Source organism: Myiozetetes cayanensis, unplaced genomic scaffold, assembly GCF_022539395.1.
Source record: "Myiozetetes cayanensis isolate MyiCay16 unplaced genomic scaffold, myiCay2020 scf1, whole genome shotgun sequence".
Lineage (NCBI taxonomy): Eukaryota > Metazoa > Chordata > Aves > Passeriformes > Tyrannidae > Myiozetetes > Myiozetetes cayanensis.
This window is the reverse complement of record NW_026086604.1, coordinates 23,455,408-23,477,500: the sequence shown is the minus strand read 5'-3', so window position 1 is coordinate 23,477,500 and position 22,093 is coordinate 23,455,408. Positions and strand designations below refer to the sequence as shown.

Here is a 22,093-nt window from a genome sequence, read left to right as displayed (position 1 = left end):
AGCAGTTTTGATCTGAAAATCAACAAAAGGTGGATGTTCCCAAAGCCACCTTTAGCTTTTTTACTAGTTCCCCTTTACAGAGAGAACCGTGTGACAAGCAAAACCCCATTAAACATGTATTTTGAATACAGAAGCAAATGGATAGCAGGACTTCGTGATGTTGCACTGCCTACATCAGACTTCCTTTTGACACAGACTCAAGTGAAGGGGCACCCACTACTGTCAGGTAGGGTTTTGTGAAGATACAAGCAGAGGACCCCTCAGCCCTAGTACTAAACAAGGCTGTCAGTCTCTGCTCCAAGCGAAGTCAATGGCAACTGCAGCTGCTCAGAACAGATGTAAATTAGAGCACCATAATAGCATTTTTCCCAGTATATCTAATTATTACTGAAGAAGATACACGGGAGACGATGTCTGGCAGAGAGAGGACTTTACTGGGAATAAAAAGAATCCTGGGTCAGATTCACAACAGTTTGCATCTAGAAGGGCAGCCCTACCTGACAAATGTAGGTAAGAAAGTGATGAAATTTTCGTTCAGCTATACCATCACATAAAGATACCCTTATCAATAACGTGACTGAAGTAGCAGTAGTGCCTAATCAAGCTCATTATCTTGGGGTCAGTGTAACTGAGAAAAGGTTTTGCACTGCATAACTGCAGCCCACACATACTCAGCTCATCCTTTTAACAAGTATTCTGGCACTCTATATGTAGGGCACTCTCCTTCCCCCATCCAATTAAACTAGGCAAGCCAAACCACTTTACTACATCACATAATTTAAGGTATGTCCACATTAGAAGTAATGCCAGTATAGAATGAAAACTCCATCACAATATTACAGCATAATACTGTACTGGCAAAATGAGTCAAGGCTATACCTGGTGGGGAATAGCTGCCACTTGTGGGAAGCTAGTCAAGCTACACATTAGCTTCGACAGCAAGAGCCACACTTCACTCTTGTGTGTTTGGCATCCTCAAAGTACAAAGTATGCAGTGTATCTGACCAACAGGTTTATATAATAAACACATCCAGCAAGGAAGAGGGGAAAAGGACAGAATAAAATATCATTTTTTTTTTGCTTACCACAAGTCCTAGCACAAGGGTACGCACTCTCTCCCCAATCTCTGGTGAAATGTCATTGCCAAACTGCTGTAAGGTTGTAAGAAATCTCTTCAGTTTGCTGAGCTGCCTAGCTCCACAAGCTGGCGGTAACTGCTGGTTAGCCAGAGAAGAGGAAGAGGAAGAGGATGGCCCATTGCTAAAGCCATTAGGAGGAGATGGAGCTCCATTTAACGCTGTTGGTGAATGGCTAGTGCCATTGGTTACTGAAAGAAAAAGAGACAGCAAGATAAAATAAAGATTGGGGTGGGGGAAGAGATATAGAGAAAAAGGAGACAGAGAGGAAAATCCCTCAGCTTATGTTTTTTGTGCTTGACCTCAAAATTAATTAAGTTGCACAATCAAAGACAATTAGCCTTTTGACAGAGCGACAGTCTGCAGGTTATTTCCCAGTAGCTGGTACTGAATGGTGTACGGACTGGAAGTAACAGCAGCTGCCTCTCACACATCCCCTTCAAAATGCTCTTGGACCTGAAAAGCATCATTTGAATTCCAGACTTTTGTCAGAGGATTTTAAAAAGAGAGAGAGGGAAACAGAAAGAGAAAAGGCATGAGTGCATGTATGATTGAAGACCCAAAAAAATTGCTCTTTGGGATAGAAAAAAATGTGCAGACATATTTCATGAAGACTCAGTTTATCTCTGAATAATTTTACTTGTGGTTTGTACACACAACTGACAGCTGTGTTTATAAAACAGGACTTTCACGTTTTAACCTTACACCACCCAATGAGAAGGTTATTTTTTCCAATACAGATTTCCTAGCTGCTAACATATGCAGCACACAAAGTTGTCTGTGCAGGTACAAATGCTGCCATGCTCCCTGTGGCCTGAAGCCTTGCAGCAGCGGCATGGAGCTAGACTTCAGAAGACTTCTGAGAGACCACAAGCAAATCTCTCTGCTTTCATGTGCCAACACCATATCTCTGAGAAAAAAAAAAAAAGAAAGCATTTCCCTCCTGTTGCAAGGTTGCTGTGAGAATAACTATCTGAAGCACTCAATGTACAAAAGTTGTAACAACAAGACTCATGCAGACATACTGAAGACAACACAGTTTTTGGCAGTGATTTCAGTTTGATTCTTATCCACACTACAGAAGAGAGCACAGAATCAAACTGAGGACATCCTTTTCCACCCAGGTTAGTTGGAACAGCAACACTCAAACACACGCCATTGAGGTTGTTTGAGTCTGATTTGCTAAAATGAGAGCAAATGGCAAGAAAAAGGATGGCTCCCTAGGAATACAAGTGCACCAGCACACTGACAAGTGTGGGCACACAGCATGTGATTGCACTCAGCAGCAGCTGTGCTCAGCTGGCCATTGCCCCAGAGAAATTCGCTGATTTCTTTTGGGGGATCAGTCACAACCCATCCAAAAAAAAAACCTCAGGAACTTGCCTACTTTCCAAAATGCATACAAGTATTAGTATAAATTGCTTTCTCTCTAAAAGCACAGCCAAAGCAACCTAGTAACTTTAAGAACTGTCAATATTTTCCAATGACCAGCCTTTCTGAAGTCAAACATCCCATTTTTGTGTCATTTTCTTCATCAGTCATCCTTACTTTTAGCCAGGAAGTCCTTTTTGAGGGTGGACACCTATTACTACATATAAATCACTACCCCAAAACTTTGAAGGAGCTTTTGTTGCCCTAGTGACTGCCTTGTGGAGGCACTAGAGAAGAAGCTATGTTAGTTTCTGCTTGTGTTTTATCTTAGTTTTGATTGCCTATTCTGGCTGCATGGGATAGGGAGAACAAGAAGTGGAAAAAGCAGAAATAGAAAGAAGTTGGCTTCTGCAAATTCAGCTCCACGTGTGACTCCAAGCCATGCTCTGAGTGCTACAGAGTGAGATATCTGAGTAAACAAATACATTGTGAAACTTGCATAGCCAAAAGTCATCATACCATGAACTTGGTAAATGAGGACTGGGAAGAACAGCGACATGCCCTGATCTAGCCTGACACTACCCAACAATTCTGTCACCAGTAAAGGGCTGCTACAGGCAGAGGGTCCTGCGGTTGCAGTCATGAAAGCACAGAAAGGCAGGTAAAGATTTCTCCAAAGGAATACAGAAATAGTCCCATGATTTCAGCTCTTTCTTTATAATATTTCAATTTGCCAATTGACAAAGGACTACATAATTTCTAAAACAAAAGCATGTTATTAATACAAAAGAATTTAGCATTTAAAATTTCAAAATAAGACACGTCAAGAATTTTTAATCAACTAAATCAAAGAAAACAAGGATATTCTAGACCAGAAAACAAGTCTGATCTTTCTGGCCTGCAGGCATTCCCACTGTAGTAATAATAAATTTAACAGACACTGTGACAGAAGTGGCTGTTTACTATACAAGCTGGAACTGCTAAGGCCAAAATCCAAAATCTGACAAGAGTAAGACGCAATTAAAATCAGATTTTTTTTAGACTTTTAGTCTTCAAATAGAGAGCTCCAAATATCCAGCTATGGTTCAATCACCTTCCAAACTGCTGAATTCAATCATACAAACAAACATCCAAAAATCTTTTGAGTACACTAAGGACTGTGTGATTAAAGAATACTGTCATATTCCTTTTATGAGTGCCAAACATTATCCTGAACTGTGGCAAGGGCATCACACTGGAAACCTTAATCTGCAAGAGCCCAATCCTGCAAAAATCTAGAAACAACCTAATTTCAGACTGGAGCAGCTCCAGTCCGAAGCTCCACCCAGGATGATTCAGGAGCTGGAGTTAAGCAAAACAGACAAATCTTTGCAGGATCAGGGTCACTGGGTTAAATCTGAGTTTACGTGAATAGCTGGCACAAACGCTCCTCACTGTTTAAGTTCAACATAAATTGTCAGGACAGGGTTCCCTGGGAAAAGTAGTACAAAGGCCTCTAGCTGGCCTTCTGCATAGAGGTGAATTTTAAATAAGGTATCTAACAGACAGAAAGGGACTAAACAGACATAGGCAAGACAAATAGAAGATGCTGCCTTCATTCTGTTTAGGCATATGTATTCTACTGTTCTAAAAATGTTTTATTTAAAATGTGAAATGTAAACACATTCTCATGTTTATACTATTACAAGGCAGTATAAAAGAGACCAAAAACTTTACAGCTAAATCTTAGTAAGAGAAATGCAGATTACTCCATGGCTGTGAAAAGAATAGTCCAAACAGCATGCCAGATTCAAATCTCAGTTACACTGGTACAAATGCAGAGTAATTCCATCAAGACTAGTAGAGTTTTTTATGTGTTTATATCAATACGTTGAGACAGAGATGCATCCCAAGTGATTTAGAGAAGTGAAGTGCTCACAGACTGGAAGCCTCTAGATAAAAATTATGAAAAGGCTTTAATTTTGGTTTTATATCAATATTAACTAGATATTATATAGCACTTAAATCAGAATTCTTCATTGAAATATAAGTGGGAGGAAGACAAGTATTTTTTTCACTATGAATTATCTCCACTTTAAAAACAAACAAACAATTCCCTGAAGTTTCTATACAAAAGAGAACAGGATCTTTTAAACAACATAAGGGCATGTAAGAGAAGGTTTCCTGTACTTCTGACAAGGGGACTGATCTGAGCATTAAGTACATGGGAAACCACTGCTTACTATTGTTTGACACTGTGGCCAAGTTGTCAATGAAATAACAACACAACTCCGAGCTGACCATCTTAATACCTTGGAGATGTATTAATCTGTTGTGGGCTTAGTTTTGCTTAATTACTTTATTGCAGTACAACCAAATGCTGGTCCCACCGCATCATGCATGTTTCCTTTCACATATTTTGGTTCCTTACACACAGAATAGAAAGAAGATGTAAGAAAAGGAAGAAAATAAGACTAATTACACGTTGTGGGCGTGAATGAACTGGTTCTTGGAGCTCCTTGGGTAGTGGGAGGAGGTGGCATGGTTGGAGGCGTCAGCCTGGATTGTGTCTTCACATCCACAGGTGAGTCTGGCATTGTGGAATGCTTCTCAGTGCGATCTGCAACACACACCACAGGAACACACTGGTTTATTTCCCCAAGCACACCCCCTCTGACAAAAACTTAAAAGCTAAAGCAAGAAGCAAGCCATTTCAGCATCTGCTGAGAAAGATTACACCTGATCATCCACTCCAGTATACTCTTCCCAAATTACATCACCTAAACCTCACTTAAAAAGGTGTAATGCAGATGGTAAGACCTCACTTGTAGTGGTGCTGCATTATCTTTCAGGGTTTTTTCTAGCATGTACAGATGCTACCTCCCAAGCACTCCTGAAGCTGCAATAATGACACCTCCCTTCAAGGTTCTGATGCCAGCCAGGAGGAAAAAATAGATGAAGACACAGAAAGGTAATAAATCCCCTTATGGCAGCTCTTTCAGAACTAAAACCTGAAGCTCTTTAGTACAGGTGAGATATTGGGTGGTATACTGGTTGAAGCCAGCTCTCTTCGCGTCTCTTCTCTGTGTCACCTGCGGCCCTCTCCATCCCCTTCTCCTTGTAATCATGGAGAGATACTTATGGTAAATACCACACACCTCCTGGATCACTTTACCACAATGCCATTGGATATTCCCACATTCACCAGAAAAGTAAACATAAAATGCCAAAATGGTAAGTCAATCATCTCATACACATACCATTGCTTTTAAATAAGCATGTAAGTTTGCACTGTCTCACAATAAGAACAACTTTAATTCAAAACCTGCAAGATAAGCAGGAACGTATCTACCCAAGAAAACAAAACAAGCAAAAGGCAAAACCAGGCAGAAAACAATTTTCTTGCAACTAAAGATCTAAAGATGCAAGACATTTGATATAGAAGCTACAGAAATGTAATCTTTCGTCCAACATGTTTTCGAACACCTTTATGTTAAAATTTTTTTAAAAGCATCCAAGCCCTTATGTTTCATTTATTAAGAATGGGCAAAACTTGGCAACATTTACCAACTGAAAGTAAAATTAAGGCTTCCTCACTCATGCCAGGAATTTAGTGAGCCATCTTGAGAAAAGATGAGTACAATCAAGTTTAGGTTTTAATGGGCATAAGTTTAATTCTTCCAGGTCTTCCTTGGGCAATCAGAGTTATTTATTAATACACTGCCCTACACAAGTCTTCCTGAACTTCATGGAACTATTTTGTAAAGCAAGTAAGTGTTGCTGTTAATGGAAAAGCATGAAAGTTTGTGGTTTTAATTCAAGACAATAGCAAAGCCCATCATGTTCTATAAATTCTGTCACTCCACTTTGCAACATGTTATCCTTGTTCTTACTAACAAGCTTCAATGACAAAATCGTATCGGAAATTCTCCCCCTAGAGACAAATAAATTTGCCCCAATAACAAATTAAATACAATGCACACATTTAACAAATGAAGAGTATGTTTAAAAAAGCTTCAAAACACTTAATTACCAGAAAACTTAAATATGAGAAAATTACCAAAAAAAAAAGGGAAGGGAGGGAGAAAAGTGGGGAAAACCCCCAAACACCCACCCCCTCCCCAAAAAAAAATTAACAACACTTAACAGATACCAATCTTTAGCTGCCTGAAACTCAAGAAAATTAGGAAGTAAGTCCCAGAGGTGCAGTCTGTCAGGTACTGCAATTATAGAAGCCACCTCTGCCCTTTGTAGGAATGCTTACAGGCAGTGTTTCAGTTCTCAGGGAAAGGGAGTAATATCATATAGAATTTAGAGACAAGTTTGGGGAAGATGAACAGTAAAACACCGTAAAAGTAGGATAAGAGGAATATAGATACAATTTTATAGGATCTGTGGTGTTGATCTAAGTTTAGATCCCCCCACCTCAGATGTGGGGGGGAAGACCTTAAATAATTAGCTTAAATATTAAGGCTGCCACACAGGTAAGTGAGGTTTGATTTGCAAATCAAGCAACAGCAAATTATTACATGCTGGAAAACAAAAGCAAGTTTCTAAACATATTCTATGCACACTTCCTTTCCATATCACTATACTAAAACAGTTAAATCTATATCTCCAACAAGCCATTAATTTAATATAAAGAACTATGAAAACTCGTCTTGAAATGTTAATTGCTTCCTTAATAGCCGAATTCATCTTGCACTCACCTCAACCAACCTCAGCAACAAGGGAATAAATAGCTTTCAGCTCATGTTGCAACAGAGGGAAAGAGGCACAGCAGTGAGCCCCAGCCCTCCTAAATAAAGGCAAATATTTCTGCCATGCCAAGAAAGGAGAGAGAAAGGGAGGCTTGCCAGAGCTGGTGGGGAGATAACAGTGGGAACTGCTGGTCCATCTGGTTTTCATTCTGCTAACACTCACACTGAACTGTTAAGGAAGGCAGTCCAGGTACACAGATTTGAAGCATGTGGGAGCGCAGACACAGGCACAGAGGAGATGGAGGTGGGTGGAAGAAGGAGTGAGAGAAATCGAGCTCCTCTAACAGACTGCTGCTCTCAGCAAGCAGGCACAGCCTGTATCCTCCAATTCAGCTGGTGATAACTAAAAGCGATCCTGAGCTGTAACCAACCGCATGGCTCCTGCTTCCTCCCCACTGCATTTCAAAGTTCAGGTTTGATCAGAAATGCATTCAGATTGGAAGGGGGGAGACTTTCCCAAAAAGCTGGCAATGTTTTGTTACTTAAATTGAACATGGTAGTGAGAAACAGTGTTTTGGTTTTGCCCTCCAATTTCAGGTTGCCACTCTATCATGATCCAAATGGTTTTTACTACCTCGAATAGTGTCTACCACCCAGTTTGCAGACTGCTGAACTTATCCACAGACCTCTGCACTTCTCATCTAAATCTAATAACATTAGGCTTGATTTTTCCTAATTACCATTCTCTGAACCTCTTCGGAGTAAACACAAACACCCTTTACAGACCATTTACCATTTCTTAACCTCCCTCTCCCCCTTACAAAGACCTAAGCGGCACTCTCCTAGTGTATGATTGCAGGCAGACCGATTTATCTCTGATTGTCCGTAAGTTCCCTAGCCATGCCTTCTGTAAGGAGATATAAACAAGGCTCCTTTCAAGCACACCTCAAAACACTTCTTACCAGAGTAAAAGATTATCTTGTCAGAGACTCTCCTTGGGGGCGGGGAAAAGGGGCTTTTGAAGAAGTACAACGCAAAACGCAAAACTCTTCCACATGCTTGGAAGACACTACCATCCCACCCAGGAGAAGAGCCTTTGCATCCCTCTTTTCCCCTTTAATAGCAAAACCCCCGTGGGAGCCATTCTGCTCCTACTGCTACTGTTTACCTGTTTCTTGCCTTTCCATATGGCTCCCTGACCTCCAAGGGAGTGATGGGACTGGGAGCGCCTGTCTACAGCAGCTCTGCACCCACCACTGCCCCACCACCTATACGTCCAGCGAACTTCAGCAGCTCTTTAAGATACAGATCATTCAGGGGATGCAGCAGTGATGGAGCACAGAGCGAAGTGATCACAGATAAAAGCGTTAACACTTCTTGCTATCTGAACTCCTAAAGCTTGTGGCATCTGATACTTAGCCTGGAACTCCAGCTTCTACAAATCATTATTTATTTTCAATTAAAAAAAATAAACAAAACAACCAACACTTTTTACTTTAATGGTTGAAAAATAGCCTGATGATTTGAAAGCTAAAGACAAAATGGTATTTATTTAAATCATATTCACAAGCCAAGTTTACTTTAAGCCATGTCATTCCATGAAGCTTTTTATGTCTGGACACTTTTTATACACATTCTCAGTGGATATTCTGTTATTAATACATTCAGAGGTGATAAGGGTTTGGGAGGAGAAGAAAGAATCCCTTAAGAGGAAAAACTGTAATTTTTACATGTGAAAATCTGCCTGGGTAAAATTTCATGTACATTTGCTCCAGTTTTATAATACTGGGACATACACATTGAATTTTGCATGAAATTTGGAAGAACTTTCACCATGTCTTAAAATTGCCCCATTTCTTGAATTCAAATGCATTTTCATGCTCTTAATTCAAACCAAACTCCCATTTGCAAAGCTATTCCTATCTTTTTTTTTCTGATGGACCCTGACATTTCAAACAATAATCCTGAATTAGCAGGGACACACTAGAAAGTTTCACAGGCAGTATCCCACAGCAACACACATTTCAGATTGTGTACATAGAGGGAGTAACTTCTTTCAGGTGCACAGATTTTTCCCACTGAATCCCTCTAAACAGTGACAGACTTGCACTCCTTAGCCCAGTTCGGATCAAATGGGGCTGAAACCAGAGGTCCTCCAAACTAGAAGGAAAAGGGGACATCTGGAACTCATTCTGTAGTGTTCACTGCAATCAGTTCAGGATGGAGAAAGATGGTGAAATAATGGTCTAGTCCTAATCCATACACACAAACCCTCTGGTGCAGTGAAAGACTTAGAATAAATTCAGAAAATATGTTTCAAGTATGCAGAGATCTAGTGCATTTGCTTTGGATTATATTTTTTATTTAAAAAAAAAAAGGCAAAACATTTTGAAATGTACATTCTTGAATCTCCTCTACAGCACAGAATGAAGAACTGTGATTTAACCACAGAAGTATTTTGCTCCACTTAAAGTTAAAGAATGTTGCAAAACCAACTTTAAATTACAATATTTCTTCTGTGGATTTCTTGTTTCATGAAACTGTTATGTTCTTGTCATTCATTCAGTTTTTATGGTAGAGGTTATTTTTATCCCTGTATTTAGCTGTTAGGTGAACACTGATATTTACCATAAGCACAGTCAGCTTCTGAAGCAAACAAGGAAGAGACAAAGCAAAGCATGCAGGAGAAGGGGCGAAAGAGAGATGTGTCTGTATTCAAACTGATTTACTTTACTTCCTGTACCCTAAAAGATTTAGTCCGTTTCTAAAACAAGGCGGCCTTTCATAAATGGCAACATTTCAGCTCACATGGCACACTTCCAAGTCTAACGCATCAAGGAAAGCTGATGCATGGAACAAAATATGGAATATATAAATACTTTACTGATACCATTTCAATAGCCAATTCAATGTCAAGCATTTTTAGGAGTGGTGTGTTTTCAATTTCCTTTTTTAAATGAAAAAAATTGTGGTATAATATGCTGTGGCATTTATTTAACTTTTAGTTAGTGCAAACAGTTCCAGATGTATACTCAGGCATGAAAGATTCTTAAAAGATGCTCTATATTGATTGTACAGTACTTTCTACTTCGGTGCCAACATGTTAAAAATAAAAATAAAACTTGCTAAATTAAAAGAGTCCATTGTCTTTTTTTTTCTTTAAACTCACAGAAAGAGCAAACCCCACACGTGACACAAGGGATTAGAACCTGCCTCCACCACCCAAACTATGTGAATCGAGACCTAAATCTGTGGGAGTTAATGGTTACCTGATGGTTACCTAGATGCATTGGACTAATTTTGATTATTTTGAGGGGGATAGCATACAATTTGCCAGCAGGTAACCACAGCTTATGAGTCCCAGTGGTTATGACCTGGGAGACAGACAACCACAAGTGCATCTAAGAGGACAAATTCCATAGCTCTTCCATCCATAATGCTATCATGCTGCAGTCAGTAACAAACCTTTCCTCTTTCAGATGTGGCCAAGCCACGCAAAACCATTAACAAAGCAGTGTTTGTGGAGTCCCACAGCTCCTGACTCACAGACCTGCTGCTACGCAGAGCAGAACAGTATTACCAGGTTGCCTTGGTTGAAACGGACTTGTTTAGGAATGCCTGGAATAAGCCTGATATATATGGTAAAGTCTACCTTCTCCATGCACTGAACCCCTGGAGAAGCCTGCAAATCATACAATGCAGCCATAAAACGTGACATTTGGACAACACCACTGCAGACCCTGTTTGAGACCGCTACAGTCTTCATTCCATTCATCTCTTGGCCCTTTGGACTTTTTCTTAATGAATAAATGAGGACCTAAACACAATGGATGTTTTTGTGCTAGAAACAACTGATCTGAAGGAGGCATAATATAGACATAACTTTCTGTCAGCACCAGATGCAGTCACGTTATTGCCCTAGAAAGGAAGCATCACCAGATTTCCAGTTCCCCAATAGAGAACTTTTACTCTCTGGGCAATTTGCAGAACTGCAGTATGAGAAAGCAGTTCAGACACTCAGACTCCATCTTTTGTTACAGAATATTGCCCCTGCAAGGCTTATCCACCAGGAATGAGAATCTGTGTGGAGTGACTGATGGATATGCACAGTTAAGTTTTCAGATGACACAACATTTCACTGTTCCTTTAGTGCACTGGGTATGAAGCTCACATGCTGAGGATGACCCTTTTGCAAGAGCAATATCACAATTTGGCTTATCTTGGTTCTCCTCTGCTCAGATAGCTAACAATTCATATCTACCAGTTACTCTTCAGAATAAATGAAAGTACACTCAATTTACCCATTTCTACTCATTTAATACGCAATTGCTAGAAGAAATTCTGTATCCTGGGAGTTCACTGAAGTTATCTCAGGCCAAGTTATCAGAGTTTTCTTCAGATGTGCTAAAAAAAGCCTTGAGAATAATGTAATCTTCTCTGTCTCCCAAAAGCTGAAAGGGATTTTTGTGCTAATGTCTCTCAGTTTTGGTAGAGCTTATGGATGATGTAAAGTAGGTGAATGCTTTGTCCATAATGGTACCTTAACTGGTTCTACCATCATGACAATGAACCAAAACACAGAAACATTCCCTTTCATTTCAGCTGTCTAGGATGAGAGGTTCTGACTAGGAAAAAAACACTGGGTCCCACACTCATACTAGCAGCTAAAGGCCAGATAATTACTCATATTATAACATAAGCAACGCATGAGCTCAGTCTCAGAGTTAAGACAAAAATAATAAGCTTGCTTTGCTTGGACATACAATTTTCTCCTGAAAGAAACAAACTCATCTTATCACATAATTTCATTTTAAAAGTGGAGGGGGAATAGAAAAATAAACTTTTCCCTACTCGTTTACCAATCTGTCGTGTTTTGACAGTTTCAAAACTATCATAAATTCATTTTCAGTTATTCAGTAAAAACTGACTTGTGTCAGAATTGCACCTTTTTTTAAATGCCTCTTTCCTCATTCATCCTCCCTGGCTTTGCAGATTTTAGCATGTAAAATTGCTGGAATGCGGGAACATAGGGTAGAAGACAGGTAAAATAAGGGCCAAATTGTGGCAACTGCTCTAAGGTTCCATAAGTCCCCAAAAAATAAAGTCTACAAGTCCCCTCATTATGGCTGAATACACACCAAGTGGCCTGTAATGAAGGTGAAGACAATGTGGACTTATTCTAAATATCCCACCAAGCATCAAGAAAATGCCTCTATGTATGGATAACTTCTGTAGTTAATAAGGAAACAGACCCATAATCAGTAATAAAATATTCTTTTCCGGTTTACATTGTTTCCTGGATCTTTCCTTTATTTGAAAAGCTACTAAACTAAGAACTGTGTGTTCTGAGTGGTTGTCTTGTGTTTCACATCACAGGAACTATTACTGCTATTCCAAAACCAGCTCACTGAGCACTGAGGCCCAAGTGAAGTGACAAAGTGGTGCTAACCAGCCTCCAGCACGAAGATCTGAAGAATAACCAGAGCAATTGCTGGCCAAACCCACTCCCCAGCCTGCCCTACAAGCTACACGTGACCGCCTCTCTACATTAGCAATCACTCCCTTCACTTAGGTAGAGAAAACCACTGGCATGCTTTCAGATGCAGTTTCCCAAAGGCTTCCTGACCAGTAATTCATTTTCTTTCCGTACAATCTTCTCTGAAACACCTACCCTCGTCAAGATTACATGTTACTTGGCAAACTACAGATAAAGGTAGACCAATATCAAAGAAATGCAAATGTCATCAGCATTAAATTGTTACTGTTTGTATGCTCTTATATACTCAACCACACACAGCATACATCCTTCCCACCAGAAGTGAGATGATTTTCTCTCCCAACACAAACTGGAGTTTCCTAACTTGGTCTCCAGGGGCACATTTATGTTTTAATTCAAAGTTTGTACAGGCCTAAATTAACAGTAAATCATATAACCATAGAATGGCCTGGGTTGGATGGACTTTAAAGATCATCTAGTTCCAACCTCTCCGCTATGGAGAGGGACACTTTTCCCTAGACCAGGTTGCTCCGAATCCAACTTGGCCTTGAACACTTCCAGGAATGGGGCATCAGCAACTTACTTGGGCAACCTGTTCTAGTGCCTCACCACCCTCACAGTAAGGAAATTTTTCCAAATATCTAATCTAAACCTACTCTCTTTCAGTTTGAAACCATAGTTTGTTACACACAGCTAAAAGTCTGAAACAAAATAATCATGAACTCTTTTACTTGTAAGGTACCTATATAAAGTGTAAAGTATAGATGTACTCACTTTGAAAAAGTCCTAGGAGAATATTGATACCAGTATTTAATTAGATTTAACTAGAACTGAAGTCTTCAATATAGACTAGATAAAATAATCTAAGGTAACTTATTTAGATTCAGGGAAACTTTAGATATTAAATTACTCTGACAGGAAAAAAAGTTATTATGGTAGTATTTTAAGAGGTATTGTTTATATTATGACAGAGGTTCTTTAGGTTCAAAAATAATCAAACATGAGTGTAGGTGGTGGTATTTTCCATGGTTATACAATTGAAAAGATGACATAGGGACTACCAAGAAGGTAATGGATACACATCTGGCTTTGCTTGGTTTTAAACTATGGAATTTGTCATGGACAAGTCAAGATCCTGTAAGGTGTGAAGTGCTGTTGGGCAGCCTAGGGCAGACTGCTCCGCACCTTGTGGATCAAGGTCCCAAATCCCTGCTCTACCAGACTGTACCATTTTACCCATCCAAGAACCCAATCTCCTCCCAGTGATATTTCAAGCAATGGGAAGTTTGTTCCGTTAGACCAGATGTGCAGGTCTGGGGAGCAAGACCTTACCCTAAGACCAAAAGCAGGGCCAGCTAAATTCCTTTTGCACAAGTACCTATACACTGTGAGGAAATCTGCTAATTTCTGTCATCTAACACAGACAGCTAAATTAGTGCACAAGACTTTCCATATAATCAGTAAAGAATTGAAACTTCTAATTTTTTAATCCCTAAGGCTGCTAAATCACACAGTGTAAATATTCCTCTATAGATCCAGGTCCTTTGTCTCATGAGAACCAGAGGCATTCAGACTGCTTTTGCAGAGTGGCTGTTGTAGAATTTCGGTCCTCAGTCACCAGGCATAACAACTCCTTTGTTTCTATTCAGCCAGGTATTATCCACCAACGAAAATATACAATGAAGCATATTTCCCCCAGAAATACTTGCTCAGATGGTGGCACTGTTACTTACTGCCATTACCAGCAACACAAAGGTGGAACTATAGGCTTTCCCCCATCTCAGTATTACACACTGACAATCTTCAAGTAATGCAATTTATTACCCTAATCAGTACTTCAGCATTTCTGGAAATACACACTTTGGAAGACTATCATTGCACATCAACAGATGATGCCATTAAAGACATCTTCTATTTACATGACTGACTGACTGTCTAGACAGAGAATGAGAAAATACTCATTATTAGTTACGAGTCAGCTCCTTCTCCATGCTGTATGTCAAACCAACTGTCTTTTATTTTGGGCACTGGCTCACACCTGAATGCAGCAGTAAGGATGTGAGAAGAGGGAAAGAGATTCTCAGAAACTTCACAAGAAATCAAGACCCAAATACCTTCTTAGGTGAGGCAATACTACTTACTGACAAATAAGCTCAAAAGCAAAAACAAATGCTACCACTAGCAAAACCAAAAGGGTATTTCGAATCATCTGGCCTAAAGCACACTTAAATGTGAATATGAAATCATATAAGCATGGAAAGGAAGAGGCAAAGGAAGGAACTTGTGTATGTCGTGTAAGACTAACAAGAGCAAAGCCAGATTAAACCCCCTTCCAAACCCGGCAAATTCACACAAATTCATATTGGCACAGATATCAGGTGATCTCACCCAAGAAGAGACATGCTGGGTTAGCCTTGCAGGGAGACTCTAGCCTTAGAAACACTCAGGAATATGTGCTTAACTACAGACACTGAAAACAGCTGTAGGTAAACTAATGAGACCACTCACAGGGTATACAGTTACACAAAGCACTTTCTAGACCTTAAAGCATCACAGCAGTCTTAGTCTTGCACAGTAAAGCTTAAAACTTCCTTCTTGCAAAGTATCTTCCCTATCCTTTGAAAATATCAGACCACCCAAAAAAAAAAAAAAAAAAAAAATCACCCAGTTGAAGCCTGAATTGAAAGAAAAATCAGCAATTATTACATAACCTACAGAAAATAAAAGCAACATTTTAAAACAATTTCAGGTATCATAGAACTGCCATGCTTGACATGCTTGACACTTGTACAAAACATGCTTCTTTTCAAGCCCAGCAGATTCAAATTAAATGTTTTGGGGTGTTTCCCCAATAACTACATTTAAAAGGTTTTTACATTTATAGAACCTTTATTCACCAAGCCAGCTAAATCATTACTCCAACATGGCAATTTAATATTGACCTTTGTGGATCAGTGCAGCTTCCACGGATTACTTCTGTATATGCATGTGTGTATGTGCACATACACTTACACACATATGTGATCAAGTTTTACTTACTTGGTTTAATATATAAAAATACTTAATGTGATTTTTAATTTTTTTTAACATTCAGATTTTGAAAACTGTAAGAGGGAAAGAGCCTTCAATTACACTGAAGGGAGTGTTAAATGGAGGGGAAACTGCAGGGTGAGAAGTCAGACAACAGAGAGAAACCATTCAATGCTGTGAGTGCAAGAGAAATATTGACAAAGTAAAGAAGACTGATGCATTAGGACCCCGAATGTTCAATGTGGATGCACTTAACCCTTGGTGATGTGGTAAGTTTTCTTGTACATGAAAAGCAAATCTTATGAAATGCAGATTTAACTCTCTCTGTGCTATGAAAACACCTCAACATTTGGCTCTGGGTCTACTTGGGTATGTTACATTTTGTGTCCCTGAGTTAATGCCTCTCTGCACTAACCAGAAGAGAGGCCATTTTTATGAGAAAGAGAAGACGATTCCCGAGAGGGATGGAAACCCCGCGGCGGGGCAGAAGGCATCCGAGTGGGGACGCGGCGGCCCCGGGATGCCCCGCTGGAGCGCCGGGTCCCCGGGCGGAGAGCGGCCACAGGCGAGCACCAGCGACCACTAGAGGGAGCCGACACTGTGCGGCGGCACGGGGAGAAACTCCCTTCCCAGGCGGAAAACCAAAATAAAGGGCAAGGTACTCACAAGCCAAGAAGAGATGCTTTAAGGAAAGTTCTTCCCAATATCTTCAGCCACGCGATATAGGAAGGAAAGCCTATGATACCGCATTTGTACGAACACATCAGTATGGACTACTCTATTCCCACAATGCCAAGCACAGCATTAAGTATTTCTCTCTAAAATACAGCTATAACCATTTCTTTCTCAAAAGAGCAAACAGGCAGCACTGGTTGCAACAGAAGACCTTTTTCAGTGCCTCCTAACATCACCTCTCTACCCCAGCCAAACAAGTTAGATGTTCCCCACCCCTCCCCAACTTATGCCTCCCCCCACACCTAACCCTGTTTTGGAGAAAGTGGAATTGCAGCAGGCAGCACAACAACAGGCAGTGTCATGCCTACAACTGCACACTATCCAGTCACAGGAACCCGGATTGTGCTCTCACAACTATAGCCACGTGATGATGCATGAACTTGAAAATACCCTGCCAAAATTTAACACCATTTCCTTTTTGCACCAAACACTGAGAACCAAACAAAACCTGGTATTTTCTTCACATCTATAATCAGTCAGAGATATCAAATGGCAAGCAGGGAAGAAATAAAAATTAAAAAAAAATACTAGGGTGGCTCACACAGATCTTTATAAACATCCTTCCAGCACCCACATATGTGTTAAGAAAGCTAAATTCCAAGGGCAGACACAATTCAAAAAGCATAGAGAGATAGTGACTGCACTGGGATCTCCTGTGAGAATATGTTTCTTTATGGTCTTCCCTTGGAACAGAAGATGTGAAATACATCACTAGTTGTCTGGTAGGCTTTAAACTGCCAGGATATGAAGAAATGAAGAACTGCTTAACTGCAACAACTATCCCCAGCAAACTCCAAAATTATGAAAGTAAAACTAAAAAATGAAAAAACAGCAGTACTTGGATGAAATACTAAACAGTTAACAAGAATAACTGTCCTGAAATGAGTTCCCATCCATTATCTTTTCCATAATTATTGCAACAGAGCAAGTAGCCTCAGTAACTGTGCATACAAATGACTTATTAGAAACTTAGCAGGTCATTTCCAAAGGTGATTATGAGCCCTGACTTACAGAGCTACTGGGGCTTGCACATAATTCTGTTCAGTACCAACAATCTGCACAAAATTAAGATAACATGTTTTTCAAAACATCAAGTGGAAATAAACTTTCAGAAACTAGAAGAAGGTATGAGGTGGCGAACACTGATGAATCAAATACAGTCATTTCCACAAATGAAATGTTAAAAAATTTGCTTTTGCCTGTACTCTGATGTCAGGAGAATGGAAAGCAGGTAGCAATCATATGTTAGAGTTCTTACAATACCCGATGCTGTAATTAAATAATGATGAGTGTAACAGTGAAAAGTCTAAGGTTAGACAGAATAGATAAAAATCGTAGAAGGCCACCAGAGCAGACATCTGCTATAGATCACAATATGGACAGCAAAAACATGTGGGTAGATAAAGATACCCCAACAAGCTCCTTAAAAGAATTATTGCAACAACATCATGCTCTTCATCCCAATGGTCCTTCTTGGCACTGTTTCTTAATGGGTAGCTGTTTGTGTTATTGCTATAAGTGAACAAGCAACAGGTTTTGGTTTAGAAAATATCAGAAAATTATTCAGAAGCACCATTTAAGGACAGCAATAAAGAACAGGAGCATAGATGTGCAGTTTCCCCAGTTCTTAAGTTTGTTAAGGAACAGTATGAGATGCAGAAACAGATCCTGGCACTCCCACTGTGAATGGCTTGGCCATGCTGTAAAGAAATTAACTGAGCAAAACCAGAATAGCTTCATTTACAATGTGCAGGGAAAAAAGGTTAGAGGAAGCATACCAAGCCACATTAACCAGAGGAAACAAAAGAAATATCAGTTTTCATTAATATCAAATAGATAAATAAAACAAAACTATAAAAATCTTCAGTCTTAGGTGAAACTGAACAAAGATTGTGACAACTAATAAATATTGACGTAGCTTGGGTTTAAATCTGCCTCAATGACTGCAAAAGAAATGGGCAAGGAGGGTACCAAACTTGGACCAAAAATCCTGATTCTGGAAATGTGTATGTGATGTTTTTACAGGAAGGCTCAAAATTGAAAATGAGATTTCTATATTGATAGCTCTTCTCTCACTTTCCCTTCTAGCACAAAAAGAGAGACGAAGAGGTGAAACAAATACACTGAGGCACTGTTACACTGTTCAGTCAGGCCCAGGATCTCAGGAGTCTCTCAACACACCTTTCCTTTCCTCCAGCAATCCCAACCCTTGCAAGAAACCCTTTAAAGAACCTCCACTGGTTCTGCAGGGAACCATCAGCCTTTTATCTATCGCTTCCCCACTTCTTCTGCTTCATTTTTTATTATTTAAAACAATCTCTCTTTCTCTTTTTTTTAAACCATCTTAAATGTAGACTTTAAACACATGTTCTACATCATGTTATGTCATACTGGAACAAACAGCTCCTCGAAAGGCTGAACTTCACTTATGATTATTTATCTAAAAGCTTTGTTTTCTTTTCTTTGAAACTGTGTGTATTTTGTTGGACTGCATCTACTGACAGCTAAACTCCCAAGCCTTCAACTTGCCATCTCAAAGAAGCTGATTCAAAAGAGTCCAAGTAGAGTTTACTGTTAGTCTGTAATGAGAGTAAAATTACAAATCTCTGTACCAAAAGCCAGCTGCTTCATTCTTAACTCTGATCCCCCCCTTTTCTTTTGCATTCTAGCTAGCATACAGCTGCAATAAATGTGGCTCTTCTCACAAGCCGTGCAGATGTTAACAGTTCTGTAGGACATCAAGAAACATTTCAAGAATCTTGTAAGTGCTGACTAAACTTGCTTGAATTACCCACACTACCTCCTCCACATTCCTATTCAGTAACATTAGCCTTCCTGAATGTATTACAGAAAAAAAATAATTAGCATTTAAGCCAAAGCATTAATACCTAGGTCTAAATGCACTATCACTAAACAAGGAATGTTCTTAAGCCATCAGACAACAGATACTCAGATAGTGAACAAAAGGAAGTCAATTTATTCTTTGTCAAGATGAGTAATGCATTTTTTTCATTTCTTATCTGTGCAAGAGTAGCTAAACGACTGTCTGAAAATACATATTTATTAAAGTCACGGCTGGATGTATTTGAAAGAATGGATCAGAACTAGAGCAAGATCTTTTCTTTTCTAGTAATCAAGTGGATTAATACTAAATTAGAGCGAAGGAGTTCAAAGTGCTACCTAGTACATTTTTATTGATGTTACATTAGCATGGCAGTCATATGCATTAAAGATTAAGCTAAAGCCTCAAACCACAGTCAGTTCTGGGCAGCTGAAAGAGTCCAGCTGTGCAGGTAGAGGACTAGATACCAAATGCATTAAGTGGGTCTGTATTAGAGATGCTGTTTTAATATTCTTCCTTCTTCAAGCAATGTGCTGATTTTGGCTGGGGTAGAGCTAATTTTCTTCCTAGCAGATAGTGCAGGGCTGTGTTTTGGATTTGTGCTGGAGCCAATGTTGGTAACACAGGGATGTTTCAGCTGTAGTTATAGTTCAGCAGGGCTTACACAGAGTCAAGGCCTTTTACGCTTCTCACCCCACCCCACCAGCAAACAGGCTGAGGGTGCACAAGGAGTTGGGAGGGGACACAGCTGGGACAGCTGACCCCAACTGACCCAAGAGACATCCCACACCACGTGATGTCACACTCAGCAATAAAACAGAGAGGAAGGTTGGCTGGGAGGCTTCTGCATGGGGATTGGCTGGGCATCAGTCAGCTGGTGGTGAGCAGTTGTATCACTTAAATTTCATGGGTTTTATTTCTTTCTCTTTGCTATTTTACTTTTAATTACAATTAACCACTATTATTGTTATTATTGTTGTTGTTGTGATTGTTATTATTATTATTACAATTACTAGTACTATTTTATTTCAATTATTAAACTCTTCTTGCCTCAACCCACGAATTTTCTCACTTTTACCCTTCCAATTCTCTTCCCCCCAACCTGCTGGTGGGGAGTGAGCAAGCAGCTGTGTGGGATTTAATTGCCAGATGGGGTTAAACCACGACAAGCAGCAAGTCTGGTCTCCTTTTTTGGGGTAGGTCTTTCAAAACACGTGAAGCAGTTTAGAAGATCAGTCATCAACAAAGCCAATGAGACACGTACTCATGTATTACTCCAGACACTTGAAAATCCCACATCAAATACCCTACCCTGTGTGTAAACTTCGCACTTTGAAAACCCGCTGGAAAGAGGGCTGCAGAGCGATTCACAGCACTGAGCCATAAAGAGATCACAATCTTTGACAAGTTCAGAAACAAAATGTGCAGTCGAGAGTGTCTATGGCACAGTTTTGAGATTGTCTCCAGTCAAGTGTCAATCTCGGCAGAGTTTCAAAGAGGACGGGGTAGGGAGAAATAAAACGAACATATCAGTACATTTCCTGCAAGGAATCGACAAAAAGACCTCACTCCTACAAAGACTTACATACCTGCTTAACTTCAGATACTTATCCTATTATGTAGCATTCTTGAAGTTAAAATCAAGTCTTTGAAGATGCAGGGTACAAATAATTTACCATGAAATGTGGAATTCAGGGTATTGTTTGTTCTTTGATTTAGCAATACAGGAAATCTGAATATAAAGCAGATTTTCAATGTGCTATTTTATAAATGCTTCATGACACTGCTTTCAGAGTAATTTCATCAAAATATCATAAAAGTACATTTAAGCATTTTGAGATAAGCAAAAAGACAATAGACTACAACCTTAAAAAGAAGTTAATGTAATATTAACAGAAGCTCTGTAATTAGCTAGTCCGAAAACCTCAAACCATCTTCAAGCTTCCCCAAACAAAACAAATTGGAAGGAGAGAGCAGGAAGAAAAGAACTTAAAAAAGGAGGGGAAAAGAGGAAAGAAAAAGAGAGAGGAAAGAAAAGCCACACGAGCCAGAGTCCCTCACTGCTGTTATTTCTCCACAAGCGGAAATGCTCAGTTCAGTCATGGCTTAGGAGGCATAAACATCATTGAAATTCAAAGGCAGCTCCGAGAAAGAGGACGCCTCAATTGGTATGCAAGTGGTGTTTTCTCGCCCTGAATACATTATGAACTTGCAGCATGCTAATATGCCATGCTATCATAAGCACCAGATGGAACAGTAGGCAGTATATGTCCCATCAAACCTCAGGAAGATGTATTAATGTTCCTGCTCTTTTTTTTTCTTCCCCTCCCCCTTCCCTACTACAACCCCTCAGCTGTGTCCCCAGACTGGCACATTTCTTAGCATCAGTCACCTGCTCCCAAAGCACAGTTCTCCAGGGTTGCCTCATCTTCACCAGGTGGTGCCAAGCATCTTTTCAATCTTTTTTATCGCAGAAGGTAAAGGCCACAAGACGTGTCAGGCTGTGCTTACTGAAGGGTATCGAGTACAAAAGATAACATCATGAGATAAATGATAGATGAAGAAAGACTTTGGGTTTAAAGCTAGAAGCAATAGTTTTAAATTATATATAAGCAGTGCAGCACAAATTTGCCCCTCTGTAGTATTGGTGAATGAAGAATTAGGGGGTAGTGGCAAAGATGCAAATAAAACAGAGGAAACTGGATTAAAGATCTTTGAATTTAATTTCTTTTTTTTTTTTTTTCAGCACACTGGAAACCTTTTCAGAGGAGACGTACGCAGTTCAACAGACATTTATAGAGTA

The 22,093-nt window shown here is 39.7% G+C and overlaps 1 protein-coding gene across 4 annotated transcripts in view; it reads right to left on the bottom strand.

The window, feature by feature from the left end:
• The window catches only part of RUNX1T1 (RUNX1 partner transcriptional co-repressor 1), a 113,471-nt gene that overhangs the window by 45,113 nt on the left and 46,265 nt on the right, over positions 1 to 22,093 (bottom strand). For all 4 annotated transcript variants that reach the window (XM_050310979.1, XM_050310981.1, XM_050310992.1 and 1 more), the window contains 2 exons: positions 4,969 to 5,106; positions 1,086 to 1,327 (listed from right to left, as the gene is read on the bottom strand). In XM_050310979.1, coding sequence (XP_050166936.1) covers positions 1,086 to 1,327; positions 4,969 to 5,106 — 380 coding nt within the window. The remainder of the gene's footprint in view (positions 1 to 1,085; positions 1,328 to 4,968; positions 5,107 to 22,093) is intronic.